Source organism: Orcinus orca, chromosome 16 (assembly GCF_937001465.1).
Source record: "Orcinus orca chromosome 16, mOrcOrc1.1, whole genome shotgun sequence".
NCBI classification, from domain to species: Eukaryota; Metazoa; Chordata; class Mammalia; order Artiodactyla; family Delphinidae; genus Orcinus; species Orcinus orca.
The window spans coordinates 61,682,209-61,698,585 of NC_064574.1; the positions used below are offsets into that span (position 1 = coordinate 61,682,209).

Sequence of the window (16,377 nt, forward strand, 5' to 3'; positions counted from 1 at the left end):
TCAGCTCAGCCAATTTAATAGGCTACACAGAATAGGCTGTGTACAATGGCTTTATGTCCCAAACAGCTACCCACCTCTGCTGCCCATATGCTGCATGGCACTCATGAAAAGCCATCTGCTAACATTCTTTTCTGACCAGAGCGATATGACACTGTGACCTAGACTGTGTAAGAAGGCCCGTAGTCACAGAATTTCATTTCAGACATAAAGCTCCTTAAGAGTCTAGAACCTTGAGCACTTATCAAAATGTGCTTCCCTAGTCCCCAGATGGGCATCTGGACAGAAATGTAAATTCCTAGGTCCCACCTAAGCCCTACTGATTCAGAATCTGGGAACTGAAATCACTGGGTTCACAGAAAAAGAGTATGTTCAAGGCTGTGTTAATTGCCATTCATGATGATTCAATGGTCAGCTGGATAATAATGACTTGTGTCAACTTGTCCAAAAAAGTATTAGTCTTAATGATTTGTTTACAGTAAATCATTTTGCTTAGAAAAACACAAAACGATTACAACAAACACCAAGGACTACCTCGAAATCCAGGAAGCAATAACATAAGGCTTCCACCACTCCCGGAAACCAGGAGCTGAACTGTGGCATGCAACTAGGTTCTCTGCAAGAGATAAATTGGGGAAAATTATTGCTGACAGCTGTTTTCCTCATTTTTAAGAAGAAAGTAAAAAAAAAGATTACTTAAACTACTCTCTTGGCAACTCACTGGCAAAAGTCCAACCCTTTCTGTGACTTGGCCACAAATCAGCACCTCCAGCATCACCAACTTTAACCACTAAAGCAGCACCCAAGGCTGGCCAACATTGGAAGGAGGAACACTCACATACATACAAAGAATCAGATGTCTTCAACCTTATCAAAATTCTCCGACCTTACCAACAAGTTTCAGAGCCAGATTCTGGCAACCACAAAACACACTGAGCAGCTCAAAAGAAGTACACTAAGATCAAACGTTATTCTTTGATGACACAATAGCTTGCCTTGGACTATGGCTTATCTGAACCATTCCCTAGTTGTCCAGTGAATAAAAAAGGATTGCAAAACAGTGCCAGTATTAACCCGTTTTATGCAGCTGTGCTCAAGAAAGCAAAAAGGGCAAAGGTGATATTCAAAAATGCACACAGGGCTACTTCCCTGGCGGTCCAGTGGTTAAGACTCCGCGCTTCCACTGCAGGGGGTGCAGATTTGATCCGGGAAACTAAGATCTTGCATGCCATGGGGCATAAATAAATAAATAAAGTGCTATGGAAAAGAAATGGCTGGATATATCCTTTGAAAAAAAAAATGCACACAGGAAGTCCTGAAGGTCAATCAGGAATACTTTGCACGTAGGCTCAATCCTCGGGGAATCGAAAAGATCATTACAGCTTGTTAAAATTCTGCATGACCGAGTCTATGTGTAAAGCCAATAATTCTATTCAGAAATGAAACAAAATATTTAATTTTGCTCCTGCAGCAGCATGCTTTCCAATGCTGTTAACTGATGGCAGAGAAAGACAATGAATCAGTGAGGTGCACTGAGGGCCACTTTAAGAAGCAACTGGCAGAAAAACCAGTACTGCCCAGGGCAGTGCAGTGGACGTGCATCTGACAAAAGGCCCAACACAAAGGTTAGGTTATAAGTGGACAATGATATATCCACCTGACAAACCACTGAAGGCCAGTGAGTGACATGATGCTGCTAACCACTAGTTTTACTGTCTTCTGTAAAATCCTTTACTGCATTTTTTTAAGTTACAAAACTATATAAATAGTACAGCTCAATTAATAAATGAAATAGAGATAGAAAACACACTAGTAGGAAATAACACTAAAATGACAGCTTTTTTTTTTTTTTCTTTTTGGCTGGTGGAATTACAAGTGGGTAATTTGTGTTTCAGTCAGGAAAAATATATATTACTTTTTTAAAGGACAAAGTTCCTGACTAAAATAACAGTATTTATTATGGCACATTCAGCCTCATTTGATCCTCTGGTGTCTGGAGGACAGGCAGGCATCAGTCCTGTCATACAAGGAATGAGGAAGCAGGTTTTCCCAAGTCCAGTGGCTCACCCTTGGCCATCATGGGAGCAGAGACAGACTCAGATCCAAAGCTTCCCACTACAAGCCCTACACTAAAGGCTCCTGCCTTCTCTCTGCTGGGTACCCACTCCCATCGGGCTTTAACCTGAGCTACTTCCAAAGCCTCCATGTGAAACAGAGAGCCTGCTGTCCATGGGGTTTTTTGGTGATGCTTTAAGATCTGATTAAAATTATAGCTTTGTGTGATGGGGCAGAGTCCAGATACAAGAAATGATGTTGCTGTCTGAGAAGAGCTTTGGGTACACTGAGGAAGGCAACTAGGATGACCGAGCAGAGAAGAGAGCCATAGAGCCACAGGTCAAAAGGACAACCTTCCCATGTTTGCAGTGCAGAAAGAGCTGCTATCTGGGCTACCTGGGCATCGAGCCTTCCAGTCACACCTGCCCCCACACACCATGATCACCATCAGGAAAGCCAGTGCTTCAGCACATCTCAGGGTTGAGCGAGACACTGAGGTGTCTGAATGCTTATTTTACGTAGGTCAGATTTGTACACATACACACAGGCCTGAATGATCTAGAAGGATGTCTGATGTTACAGCATGTCTTCATAAAGGAGAACAGTGTTTATTCTGGTGTCTTGCCTGAGCAAAAGGAAAATCCTCCAGCCTCTAAGCTTCTCATTCTTCCATCTAGAAACTAGTATTTCAATAAATGAGTAAAAATTTGCATTTGCTCATCTGCTTTCATCAAGACTACAGTTCTCTTCCTAAAAACTTTACCTCAAAAAAAAAAAAGAGATTTCCAAGTAAAACTGCACTCCTCTTATACCACTGAAGACTGGAATACCGAAATGTCGAGTAAAATCTAATCTCAACACAATTTGAGCAGTGAATTAATTTGTACCTCACCCCAAGTCCCAAGCCTTCCAAAGGAAAATTGAAACCTTTAACGACTGCCAGCTCTACTGTACTTGCAAATGGTCTTGGTATTTCCTTCAGGGCACAGCAGTAAAAGCACTTCATAAGAACCTTGTATGCAAGGGCTCATCATTATACATATTTATGCGCTATAAAAAACTGATTTTATCATCCAGGGTAGGAAGCATGCAGACATCGCTCACAGAATAAGCTCATTTGTTTTGCTCACTAAAGCTCTCGTGTAAAATAAGAGGGCAACCGCTGGCTACAGGAGCGTTACTGGGGCACCAGCTATTTCCATCTCACGCGGGGGGTGGGGCGCGTGCAATTTCCATCTAGCCACTTGATGTTTTGACAAATACAACATTACCCGACATTTGTCCCGAAGCCAACTCATGTCCCTTCTCAAGCAGAGAAATACGCAAGCAACAAGGAGGGGGGAAAGAAAGGAAAGAAGAAAGAAAACCAGCAGCTCATGTAAACAGTCTCCATCAAATGAACCATATCAAAGTACATCAAATAAGTGTTAAACTAAACCTTGTACAAAGGCAACGTCCGCAGGGCCTATAAAACAGCAGATTGTAAAATGTCAGAGGAAACCAGTCCCCCACAATCCAAGGGTCAAAGTCAATGTCTTTTAGAATCACTGCTCAAGCCAAACACAGAGACAAAGAAATCTTTCAAAGATATTAGCATTATCTCTTAAGAAAATGTGCCACTAACTGTAGAACTGTATCTTTTAGAGACTGTTGCTGTGAAGGAAGAATCCATTCCCAGCTGCGGACAGACCTGGGTTATCCCTGACTCTGCGGTTTCTGGGGCCCTCAGCAGATGGCCTCAGCTCTCAAATGGGGACACTATTACCTACCCCCTCAGGGCTGCTGTCAGAAATTACTGTCAATGCAGGTGAAATCCTCTGAACCGTGGAAGATGTTCGTTGGAGAAGATATTTGTTAGCTAGTCTAAATTTCTTCGAGTACAGCTAACCCTTTTTTAAAAAAATATTTATTTATTCATTTATTTGGTTGCACCAGGTCTTGGTTGCAGCAGTCAGGCTCCTTTGTTGCAGCTCCCTGGCTCCTTAGTTGCAGCACGTGAACTCTTAGTTGTGGCATGCATGTGGGATCTAGTTCCCTGACCAGAGATCGAACCCAGGCCCCCAGCATTGGGAGCGTGGAGTCTTATCCACTGCGCCAGCAGGGCAGTCCCTCACTGCTAACCCTTGAATCGTATAAATTAACTGTTAAATAGTCTTGGAAATAACTATTACCTACTTGTTCATAGCCAGGGCCAAAACAAGGCAAGGAATACCTAAGAATGCTGACTTCACTACCAACATGTCTATTCAGTGGGCCTCCAAAAAAGATATATCCACATTCTAATTCCCAGAACCTGTGAACACTGCCTCATTTGGACAAAGGATCTTAGCAGATATAACTAGAAATTAGGTTAAGGACCTTAAGATGAGGACATATCCTGAACTATCCAAGTGGACCCTAAACGCCATCACAACTGTCCTTATAAGAGAAAGGTAGAAGGAGACAGGACACACAAAGAGGGGGAGGCAATGGGACAATGGAGGCAGAGATTGGAGTGATGTGGCCACAAGCCAAGGAGGGCCAGCAGTCACCAGATGCTAGAGAGACAGAGCCTCTGGAAGGAGCACAGCCGTACCTATACCTTGATTTCAAACTTCTGGCCTCCAGAACTGTGACAGAATAAATTCTGTTGTTTTAAGGCACCTACCAAGCTTGCAGTGATTTGTTATAAGAATCATAGGAAACTAATATGATATCCTGCTATGGAGGAGGCAAGCTGTTTAAACAAATATCCAGGGATTGATTTTTTTAACCTCAACAAATTACTTGTTTATCGTAACGATTAACCAGAGGGACATGTACTTTAAAGCAACCAGAGCAAATACAAGGCTAGAACGGGCCTACATGTGGACAGCCCCTGGGGGCCCACAGGGCTGGCATGCCAAGTAGAGGTATGTGGAGTGGGTGCCCTTCAAGGTTTCTCTAAAAAGTAGCCTTTTGACAAAGCCACAGTAGCAGCTTGCCTGATAAATCTTTTTGGCAAACAAGACCGCAAGGCAGAAATTAGGTAAGGCAAAATCAGCTTGAGGCAAGCACCCCCTTCCCTGGAGAAGTCAACAACTAGTTTGGAAACAAGCACTAAGTTCCCAGTCTTGAAAAGCCCCACACTAAAGGCTTCAGGATATTATAATGTGCCCTAGACTTGCCTTGTCTTTCACCTTTATGAAAATCAGTGTACTAACTTTCAGGGCAATCAAACCAAGCCAATCCTTGGAGATTCTTTCCATCCTAGTAATTTGGGAAACCCAAAGTAAAATGAACATGAGTTGGGACAAAATAAAGGGCTTTGGTTAAGGGATATGAGGATAAAATACATCCTGTGTACCAGGGAAAAATACATTCGGTAAACTAGGGAGCAATTGGTTTCAAGTCTTCCAGAATCTGGGAGGCTGCTCTAAGCGTTCGTAACAGTGTGATTCTTACTCTTCATGGCACCTGACTCCAAAATTTGCACAATTTGGAAGAGGTTGAGAATGGACTCCGCTTCTATTAGAAGGCTTACTCCCTAGACTCTTAATAATTAAGAAGCAGCGTCCAGGGACTTCCCTGGTGGCTCAGTAGTTAAGAATCCGTCTGCCAATGCAGGGGACACGGGTTCAATCCCTGGTCCAGGAAGATCCCACATGCTGCAGAGCAACTGAGCCCATGAGCCACTACTGAGCATGCATTCTAGAGCCCGCGAGCCACAACTACTGAGCCCACATGCCACAACTACTGAAGCCCACATGCCTAGAGCCCATGTTCCACAACAAGAGAAGCCACTGCAACGAGAAACTGGAGCACTGAAACGAAGAGTAGGCCCCACTCGCCGCAACTTGAGAAAGCCTGCGTGCAGCAATGAAGACCCAACACTGCCAAAAATAGTAAATAGATACGTAGATAGATAGGTAGTTAGACAGAAGCAATGGGATAATATATTTTTTTTAAAAAAAGAAGCCGCGTCCACAACAGTTCTAACTGGTTTAGGACAAGTGATGAGCTACGTTCCCTATCCCTGGTTCAAGATCCATTTTTGGTAGAACCGAGGTGACAGAGGACATTGCTCCTGTATTCAAGCACCATTAACATAAAATTAAAGGACAGCTAATACCGAGTTCCTGGGAAAGCCAGCCCATCGGAAAGGAAGGGTCCCATAATTGGCACTGCTATTTTTTTTTTTTTTTTTTTTTTTTTGCGGTACGCGGGCCTCTCACTGTTGTGGCCTCTCCTGTTGCGGAGCACAGGTTCCGGACGCGCAGGCTCAGCGGCCATGGCTCAGGGGCCCAGCCGCTCCGTGGCATGTGGGATCCTCCCGGACCGGGGCACTAACCCGTGTCCCCGGCATCGGCAGGCAGACTCTCAACCACTGCGCCACCAGGGAAGCCCGGCACTGCTATTATTCGCCTCCATTCTGCCTCCCCTGACCTCCTCGCTCTGGCATGACCGGGGGCTCCTGGGGAAAATGACAACACAAATGCTCCTGGTGGCAGACGAATGGAGGAGGTGTCCGCTTCACTCTGCTGCTCACCAATCACACAGCCTCACCAGCATCCTGAGGCTCAGTGCACATGAGTGCGACCAACACACAGAGACGTATTCTCTCCTCATTCACAATCCAACCTCGCTGCAAGACCTTTTTAAGTAAGATACGAAAACAGTTAGGAAGTGCTTTCTTAAGAGGACTTCTAGGTTGCTGTTCTCTATAAAAAAAAGATTTTATTGGCACCACACACTTCTGCCTCTTTCCTCCTGTCAACACAGAGAGACTGCCACCCAAGGATCTGAGGTAAGTCCATACAGCCCGCTTTGTTTATCTATCACTGTCCCTAGTACCGGGAAAAATGAGATTCACCTTATCTTCTTGGAAGTTCACTGTAGTGACGGTCACAGCCGCACTCAGCACAACCGCTCCACGCCATGTGCTATGCCAGCAGCCTGACCGACGGGACTCTGCAGCCTCGGGGCGGCCCCCCAAGGTGGATGTTTACTACCCCCACTTCACAGAAGCAGAGCTGGCTTCAGAAGGCGGCGTAATAAGAACCCAGGTGGCCCCGACTGAGGCCCCTGCTGCCTTGCCTGTGAGCAAACCTTACGGAGGGTGTGGCACCACTCCCCAAAACAGCAACGCAAACAGAAAAGAAAACTCCTCCAGGTGTTTGCAAAATAGCAATCGTTTTAATAGATTAAGATCTCACCGAAGCAATGAGTTGCTCAAAAAGAAACAGCTCACACAAGGACAAGTTTATAGAGACAGAAAAGTAGATGAGAGGTTTACCTAGGGCTTAGGGGAACGGGGAATGGGGGAGTTATTGCCTGATGGTTATGGAGTTTGTTTGGGGTGAGGAAAAAGTTCTGGAAATAGACAGTGGTGATGGTTGCACAGCACTGTGCATGTAATTAATGCCACTGAATTGTACACTTAAAAATGGTTAAAATGGCAAATTGTATGTTACATATATTTTACCATAATTTTAGAAAATGCATAATGTCATGTAACCAAAACCACTGAATTGTACACTTTAAATGGGTGAATTGTATGGTATGTGAATTTATATCCCAATAAAGCTGTTTAAAAAAATAAAAAAGAAAGAGCTTTCAAAGGGTCACTTATAAATGTTATTTCTTTACATTCCTCTCCCAGTAAAAATCTACAACTGAAAATGCTACCCAGCCCAAAGACTGAGATATGACCATATGCCTCGGGGGAAAATAACAAGCAAAAAAGATGCGCACACAAATTTTCTCCCTGAGCACCATTTAGTTACAAGCATGCTTTTCCCTCCCCTCCCTCCCTTTTCTGATCAAGGCTCATAATTGAATACAAAGCCCTACTTATAGGGGGTGTACAGTACTAAAGGTATGATTATATGGTATTTTCTATAAAACAAAAAGCTCCCAGCACTTGGTCAAAGAAGCAGGTCTTCAAAGTATAAACGTCCCCACAGCAGTGACAAGCTAACTGAGGCCCACAACATGCCAGCCACCGTGCATTTTACATACATTCTCCCATGTCACCCTGATGGCACACCTATCAAATGGGCACCAATGTTCTCAACTCCAGATGAGGAAGCTGAGGCACAGGGTGGGTAACTTGCCCAAGGGGGCCCAGGTATAAGGATTGGGGCTGGGATTCAAATCCAGGAACCTGACCCCAAAGACCACAACTGCTCTCTACTACACGATACCCTGAAGTAAAGCAGTTCTACTGTAGAAATTAATCAAATGATTCTAACATGTGAAATGCAAATAGAAACCAATTATGTGGTGCACTGTGACACCCACAGCTAGGCTTCCCAACAGCACAAACTGTGTTGTAACTCTTGCTTATGTTGGGAAATTGGAAGCTTCATGGGGGGAATTACTGTAACACTTAACAACAATAGACTCTATTGATAACCAGGCTGAACAGGATCTCAGTAAAGACACATTTGCTCCATCACCCAGGATGCTAAAACCCGACGGCAATTGCTGGGAACCAGGACAGATTAGCATTGCCCTCTTGTTGCTCCAGTACCTTCTGCTCCTCTGTATGAGGAGGGGCAGGCAGGACAGGAGAAGGTGAGGTGAGGGCCTCCCTGCAGGGGGTCAGGCACCACTCTAGTGGGAGACAAGCAGGGTCTACACTTCCGGACACATGGGTCACCTGGTGAAGGGCAGTGCTGGTAAGTGAGGCAAATAAGCATGGGCCTGTCCAGTACCAGTGAAAGAAAGGAGGTTCAGCGCAGATCTTAAGTATTTTGTTTTCCTACAATCCTTCAGTTTAAAATCTCTCTGATGTTAAATACGAAGCACATGCGTATTGTAAGAAAAAACCTGCTGCTGGAACATGATTGTTTTCCACGGAGGAAAAGAGAAAGTATCGGTGTGCTTTATTTCAGGTGCCGCAATGATTCCTCCCACTCTATACTTATCACTGTTTTATATACCTATACAACCTTCCATAAATTGCTATTTTCATTTGAATAACAAAACTCTTTAAAATGCTCCATATCACAGCAATCTTGCTCCCGTTATGTACCAATCTGACATATTTCATCATCATCTGATTTTTCATAAGCAAACACTAAAGGGTGAGTACTGGAAAAGCGGACACTTCACATTTGCTCCAGTTTTATATCTGCATGGTAACAAATTTTCTTCTCTATCATGAAACTAAAAACATAAAATACATTCTGCTACCACATCTACTGTTCTGAATCTCCCAGTGTGTTAAATTCTCTTGTATTTCAAGAAAGGAAAATAATATATGCTAGCCACCTACTAAGTTCTAGGAACTATCAAAATCCTTTTGCATCTCATATGATCTTTATAACTTCCGTGGGAAGGGAATAGTTCCACCCCTGTTTTTACAGAGGAGGAAACAAAATTGTCTTATGGTTTGTCTCCTCACCTACAGCTTAGATAGAACATATAGCCATGTCATCCCAGGAAGACCCAGATTTCTACAGGACTCCTGTTCAAATTCAAAACACTTGTGTCAAGCACCAGGCAGCCATCCTGTACAGTAAAGTGCAGACAGTTCTTCCTTTTTAACTCCACTACTTAGAAATTAGCCAAAATAAGATACGTGCTCATTTCCTTCCTCCTTCTAAGAACTGAGGTAAATAGAAAATAACCTTCCCCCAAAACCCTTCAGAAAAGGTTATCTACAAAAGAGTTCAAGGTGTCTTGCAGAAACAGATGGCTATTAATAAAACGTTAAGGCAAAAGTCTGATTTTGTGCTTTCTGTGGTGCAATAAAAAGTAAAAGCAGAGAGTATTTTTAGCTCCTTCCAGACTAAAAAGATTTCACCAAAGGCTCTTCTCTAAGTCTGGTTTTCCATGCATTGATGAAAACTGACCAAGGTCATAAAAGAAGGTAAACCACTTCCTGAGCAGAGAGCCCATGACATAAAGGAAGAGCACAGTGCACACAGCCCGTCATTAGCAGTGGTCTCACCCTGATTTCCATCCCTCAGCAAGCTTAGGACTTTCATTCTGAGTCCAAAAAGGAAGGGAGAAATATGGGAGGTGCCAAGGCCACGAAAGAGACAAATGGTACCATGTGAAGTCCTGCTGGGAGGTTCTCTTGGACAAACAGGGCTCAGAAAGCACCCTGTACTGCATTCAGTCTGCATTCTGCTCAAGTACCAACTGTCTCAGGATCTTCTCAATAGTTGACTCAGTAAAGCTTCCCCAGAAAGCACACCTAACACAGCCAGATGCTAATTTAGAATAATGTGGAAATAGGTGGAGTTTATCTCCCCTCAAGGTCTACTTTTTAAACATAAATCTGGTGAGAGCAGAACAAAATATTATTTGCATGTGTAATTGTCTCATGTCCATCCAAATTTATATTAGGGCTATGCATGTTTGGTTAAGCTTACATTGAGGAAAGTCTGGTGCCAAAACAAATAAACCCTCGGAAAAAATTACAGATTTTTCTAAAACCAACCACTTGAGATAACGTTGACGGCAACTGCTGGATGTTTTTCTACAAGGGAAATCTTGAAGAAAAGTAACAAAATCAAGGTTTAATGTCATAAATGAAACCTACGTTTAAGTAAGAATGAGGTCAATATTAACACAAAAAGAGATGTCAAAAGAAGCAACTGCTTTTCCCACTTTCTAAATGGGTTAAGAATGGATGGCTGACTATGGAGAACAGTATGGAGGTTCCTTAAAAAACTAAAAATAGAACTACCATATGACCCAGCAATCCCACTAATGGGCATATACCCAGAGAAAACCATAATTCAAAGAGTCATGTACCACAATGTTCACTGCAGCATTATTTACAATAGCCAGGACATGGAAGCAATCTAAGTGTCCATCTACAGATGAATGGATAAAGAAGATGTGGCACGTATATACAATGGAATATTACTCAGCCATAAAAAGAAACGAAACTGAGTTATTTGTAGTGAGGTGGATGGACCTAGAGTCTGTCATACAGAGTGAAGTAAGTCAGAAAGAGAAAAACAAATACTGTATGCTAACACATATATATGGAATCTAAAAAAAAAAAAAAAAAAAGGTTCTGAAGAACCTAGGGGCAGGACAGGAATAAAGATGCAGATGTAAAGAATGGACTTGAGGACATGGAGAGGGGGAAGGGTAAGCTGGGACGAAGTGAAAGAGTAGCACTGACACAGACACACTACCAAATGTAAAATAGATAGCTAGTGGGAAGCAGCTGCATAGCACAGGGAGATCAGCTCGGTGCTTTGTGACCACCTAGAGGGGTGGGATAGGGAGGGTGGGAGGGAGATGCAACAGGGAGGGGATATAGGATAAAGATGTTAAAAAAAAAAGAAAAAGAATGGATAGCTGTACTTGACCAAGCTATTCCAACACAGAATAAAAACAGTCCTTATTTTGCACTTCAAATCCTGCTGGAATTTTTTTTCCCTTCGAAGATGAAGATTCTTCCTTTACAGATGGGGAAAAATAGAGCAAAAAAATCAAAGTGGCCAAGAATTTTCAGGGCAATATCACAGGAGGATTCCTCAATCCTCAACTATTTTTGATATGCATCTAGGTTTCAGCAAAAAATAATCTGAATAGACACAAGTCCCAATTTAAAGTGAAGTTATATGTTTACTGCCCAGTTCTTCTGAGTAATATCCTTGCACATAATTAGCAATAATAAATTGATCTAGAAATATATAAAGTCTTATTTAAACTTTTAAATCAAAGCCTATTTTGACTACTCTTCATTTTGGTCACACAGATGACTGATAAAACTAGAGACAGCCTCTATCTAACCCAGTTTGTATCCATCACTTGATTTTATTAGAAGCTGATTTTAGTGGAGAAGCAGGATTGTTGTTTTAAATATTTAAACACGAGTAAACATCTCCCAGTTGGAAACTATTGTTAAACAACTAACTTAACATCAAAAACACAAAAATACAGGACTTCCTTGGTTGGTCCAGTGGTTAAGAATCCGCCTTCCAATGCAGGGGACGGTTCAAATCTCTGGTCAGGGAACTAAGATCCCACATGCCACGGGGCAACTAAGCCCACGTGCTGCAACTACTGAGCATGTGAGCCACAACTAGAGAGCCCGCGTGCCACAGCTACAGAGCCCACGCGCTCTGGAGCCCATGCCACAACTAGAGAGGAGCCTGTGCACCGCAACGAAGAGCCCACACGCCACAATGAAAGATCCCGCATGCCACAACGAAGACCCGACGCAGCCAAAAATTAAATAAATAAATATTTTTTAAAAACAAACATAAAAATGCAAGGAAAGGCCCAATCCAAACAATATTTAGTGTCACCTGCAGATTCCATAGTCAATGACATAACTGTCTTTCCTAAGATTTACAAAGATAAACACTACCCCCAAAATTAGAATTAAGAGCTAAGAAAAACCTATTTTGAGCTGGATACACAGCTAGAACTCAACTGTTAGCAGAACTAATTTCCCATGCAGAAAAATTCAACTTAATTTTCAATATACACTACATTGTTACCCAGTCCTCTTTGAAAGATGTTTTGAAAAGTCAAACACATTTACCTCTGAACTTCCACAGAAAAGAAAAACGACGATTAAAAAAATAAGAAGCCACAGTATGATAAAATTCACTAACTCAGACTACACAAATTCCAACCCTATAGGAATCCAGATGGTTGGAATTAACATCTGTCTCTGCAGCATGTCACCTACAAACAAGCACTGTGATACTGGTATTTATACAGACTCTGAAGGAGACAGCATTCTTACTCGGTGCAGCGCTGATGGAAATGTAAAGTGCTGCATATAATGTTAAGGAAATGATGTAACCAAACCAACACTGAAACAGTTCTTTCTCTCAGTGGTAGTAGTGATCGATGTGGGCTGCCCTGTTCTGTCTGGCTTGCCCTGAATCTCCTAGAACCAAGCCCATGAAGAGAGCTGGGGTAAAGATGAAGGTTTAGGGCTCTGGCACGGAGCCAAACTGTGGCCGGCTTGAGGATCACATCCATAACTTTAGCCTCAACTGTGCCAAGAAAGCACAAACCACACTTTGAAGTAACTATCTGAGATTCTTTGGAAATGCTCTGAACTTAGACATTTCCCTGAATCACACTGACTTCCTCCAACAATGAAGGTATCCAAGCAAGCTTTTACTTCATTGGATCCATTCAGATGAGGGCTCGGGATGCAATGATAATCAAAACTTCTCCATAGATTATCTTAAAAGCCATCTGTGTAACCAACATCATCTTAGAAAGAACATCATTTAATCAGATAATAATGCAAGCATAAATAATAATCTCACACATAAAGGCTTGTTAGGGGTAAGTTAGGTCTGACTGTGTACACAGACACATACACACAGTCTCCCTTGTGAGTCATTTAAATTCCAAAACCACCAGTTCTTTGTCTTGGAAGAGATGTGCTACCTTCAATAATGTTTTCTTTCTTTCTTTTATTTAGCCAATATATTTAATAAATTATTTTTGAAAAGGTCAATTTCTATTTTTCAAAAAACATCTGAGTCACCAGAGATGAAAAATATCTTATCTAAAAATGCCCTAGACCTCCCAATCACCCCTAATAGACATCCCAGATACTGGGCTCTTCCACAGTGAGAGAATGCTGGGGGGCTGGGACCCTGATTACTTACTTGTTAAAAAAAGGTTCGATGAGTTTTGATCTGGCAGACACATGAATCTTTGGAGGACTAAGAAAAGAACCTAATGAAAAAAAGCAGAATATTATATACAATCAAGTAGACAAAGACTGAAAAATATCTTTAAATCAATGGTATGGTTCAGCAAGGGTAAAAGGTACTTACCCAGGCCAAGTACACCACAGGTAAGCGGTGATGGTTCTTCTCCCCGTGTACTCTCCATCCCCTGCCCTAACATCCTCCCCCTCCTCCCACTCCAACCTCAAAACCCTTCCACTTCTCACGGGGTGAGTGGATCCCAGGGAAAGGGCACACAGGGAAGATCCACTCTGGACCACGGTGTGTCTAACAGAAACATGTATAGTGAGTACCTAGGTAGTTTGCCATGGAGATGAAACATAGTCCTGTGATATAAGCATCATAGCCTGCCTCGTGGAGCTGTTCAGAAGCTGTGTCATAACTTGGAAAACCTTCTGCACTTTCTAAAGAGGAAAAAAGGAAAAAAAAAAACAGTTTTCCCAAGATCATCACAAATCATGAAGACTGGTAAGTGCACTGCCCTGCCAAATCCAAATGGCATTAGTCTGTGCTGCAGAAACATCCTAAATAGGCAGAAAGAAACCTATCTATTTCTTAATTCTCTCCACACAAGACCTTGAGATAACAGAGTCACTGAAAACAAGGGCTTTGGTCTAGACTAGAGAAATGCCTCCGTTATATTATCAAAGACTCAGCCATAGGCCTCTCAACTGCACGCAGGTGGGTGCTATTTACAATCATGCATAACTCGCTCTGTGACAATGATTCCTCTTCTGATTGGGACGCAACAGGTATTTCAGAGTAATGACTAACAGCATGGCCTCTGGCGTCCCACTGTCTGAGTTTGAATCTTTGCTCCACCACTTATTTGCTATGTGATCTTGGGCAGATCACTCCCCCTCTGGGCCTCCATTTTGGTAGAATGGAGATGATAATCAAAGCTCCCTCCTTAGGCTTTTGTGAGGATCAAATGAGCTAATATAAGTAAAGCTCTTACACCGTGCTTGGTACACGGTAAACGCTCTGTAATTTTTATCTGTCAATACCCCCAGGTAACCCTCCCCAAAAGCAAAAGACTCCAATCAAGATTGGCAGCTCAATTCAATACTATCCTTTACTATGTCTCCAAGCTTACAGATCTAAAGATGAAAGCACAACTAAGTCCAAAAATAGATCAGAACTTGTTGTAATGCTACCCTTGGAACATGGGGCCACTTCATAGGAGAGACCATTTTATAACATGACTCTTTGGTCACACTGATATACACAGATGCTGAGAGAATGAGGTCTAAGAAGAGAAAGCTGCTTTAGAGTAAACTCTCTACCAGAATATTATACGGAAATAATAGGATAAAACTATAACTCATAGATAATTATTTCCTAGAACCATTCTGGAAATGAATATCAAAAAGGTTACAACAGAATCAAAAGCATGAGTGGAAATTAATAATGAAAAGGCTACAATTGTTTTTACATCAATACAGTGCTCTTTAAGCAAGAATTCTTTAAACTCAGTAAGTATCAAATATTAGACTTTAAGCTTAAAAGAAGTCTTTTAACATGAGACCCAACTAAGTCATAGCTTCTACCCTGCCACCAGCTGAAACACATATTTCCAAAATCAATTATTTCCATTATATAGTTAGAGAAAAGGGTCTAGGCTTTCTCCCCTCCACCAACACCCCCCCCCCACCCTTTTCTTAATTCCTGTTTTGGACTATTCCAGAAAGGGAAGCAAATAACTGTAGCCTTGGCTGCTTTAGTACCTTCCATTGTCAATTTCTGAACCATCAGTCCTATTATCAAGGTCTCGGGAAGTTTGCAGGCTGCAGCTAAGGGAATGTGAGTTACGGTATCAAACAACATAACTAGGCTAAGAGGAACCAAGGAAGTAACACCTGGAAGGTTCACCAAATACCTGGGTAGGGGCCATGGCCAGACGTGGCAAAACATCTCCGCCCCCAAGAAACATTCCTCCCTTTTTGGTTTTCCTCACTGCTGCTGTTGGGTGCCTAAGCCACCTCTGAAGGAGGAAGGGCTGGGGCCCCTCCTTCCTCATCTGTAAACCCAGTTCTTGGGCTTTCCTGAGACAGAAAGCATATTTTCACTCTAGCCCTTGCAGTTAATCACCAACTTTGTCTCCTCTGAAACAAAGCACCATAAAAAAGAAAGACACATCAAGTTTAGGGAGAATTCCAAGCATTAGGAAATAAAAAGGCCCTGAAGCTTCCATTGCTAAACTTCTCAATGAACAGGCGACCCAATCCTACTCACATAAAACAGATGTAGAATTAGAAGACCACCTTTACTCAGAAAACAGTAATTCAACCCAGGGCATGAGCAAGTTAATTTAGCCAAAATCTACAAATGTACAATATACGTAGTTTCTAGAACAGTTCCACCTTTCTTCTACGATAGACATCTGTAATTATCACCAAGTGTTTGGGGCTTTTCAAGATCATTTTATATTCTCACCAACTTTAGGAGGGTTGAAAGGTGTCTCTTTTAACCGCTTTTCCAATTCCGCAAGGGATGTGTTGTTAATGATATCCTGCAAACCAGTAAGCAGAGAATGATGAGCCTTCATCATCTCAGTGCAACATACATTAAAGAGATTCACTGAGTGTCAGGAAAAAAACAAAAACAAAAACAAAAACATCTAGTACTGCCCCCTTGTGTTCTTTAAAGAAACACAGGAGTTTTG

The 16,377-nt window shown here is 42.3% G+C and overlaps 1 protein-coding gene across 5 annotated transcripts in view; it reads right to left on the reverse strand.

Annotated features, from left to right (window-relative positions):
- Positions 1–16,377, reverse strand: part of PARN (poly(A)-specific ribonuclease) — a 167,423-nt gene that overhangs the window by 116,425 nt on the left and 34,621 nt on the right. For all 5 annotated transcript variants that reach the window (XM_033428761.2, XM_004270162.3, XM_033428759.2 and 2 more), the window contains exons 16-18: positions 16,149–16,224; positions 14,006–14,116; positions 13,629–13,698 (exon numbers count right to left, since the gene is read on the reverse strand). In XM_033428761.2, the coding sequence (XP_033284652.1) occupies positions 13,629–13,698; positions 14,006–14,116; positions 16,149–16,224 (257 nt within the window). The remainder of the gene's footprint in view (positions 1–13,628; positions 13,699–14,005; positions 14,117–16,148; positions 16,225–16,377) is intronic.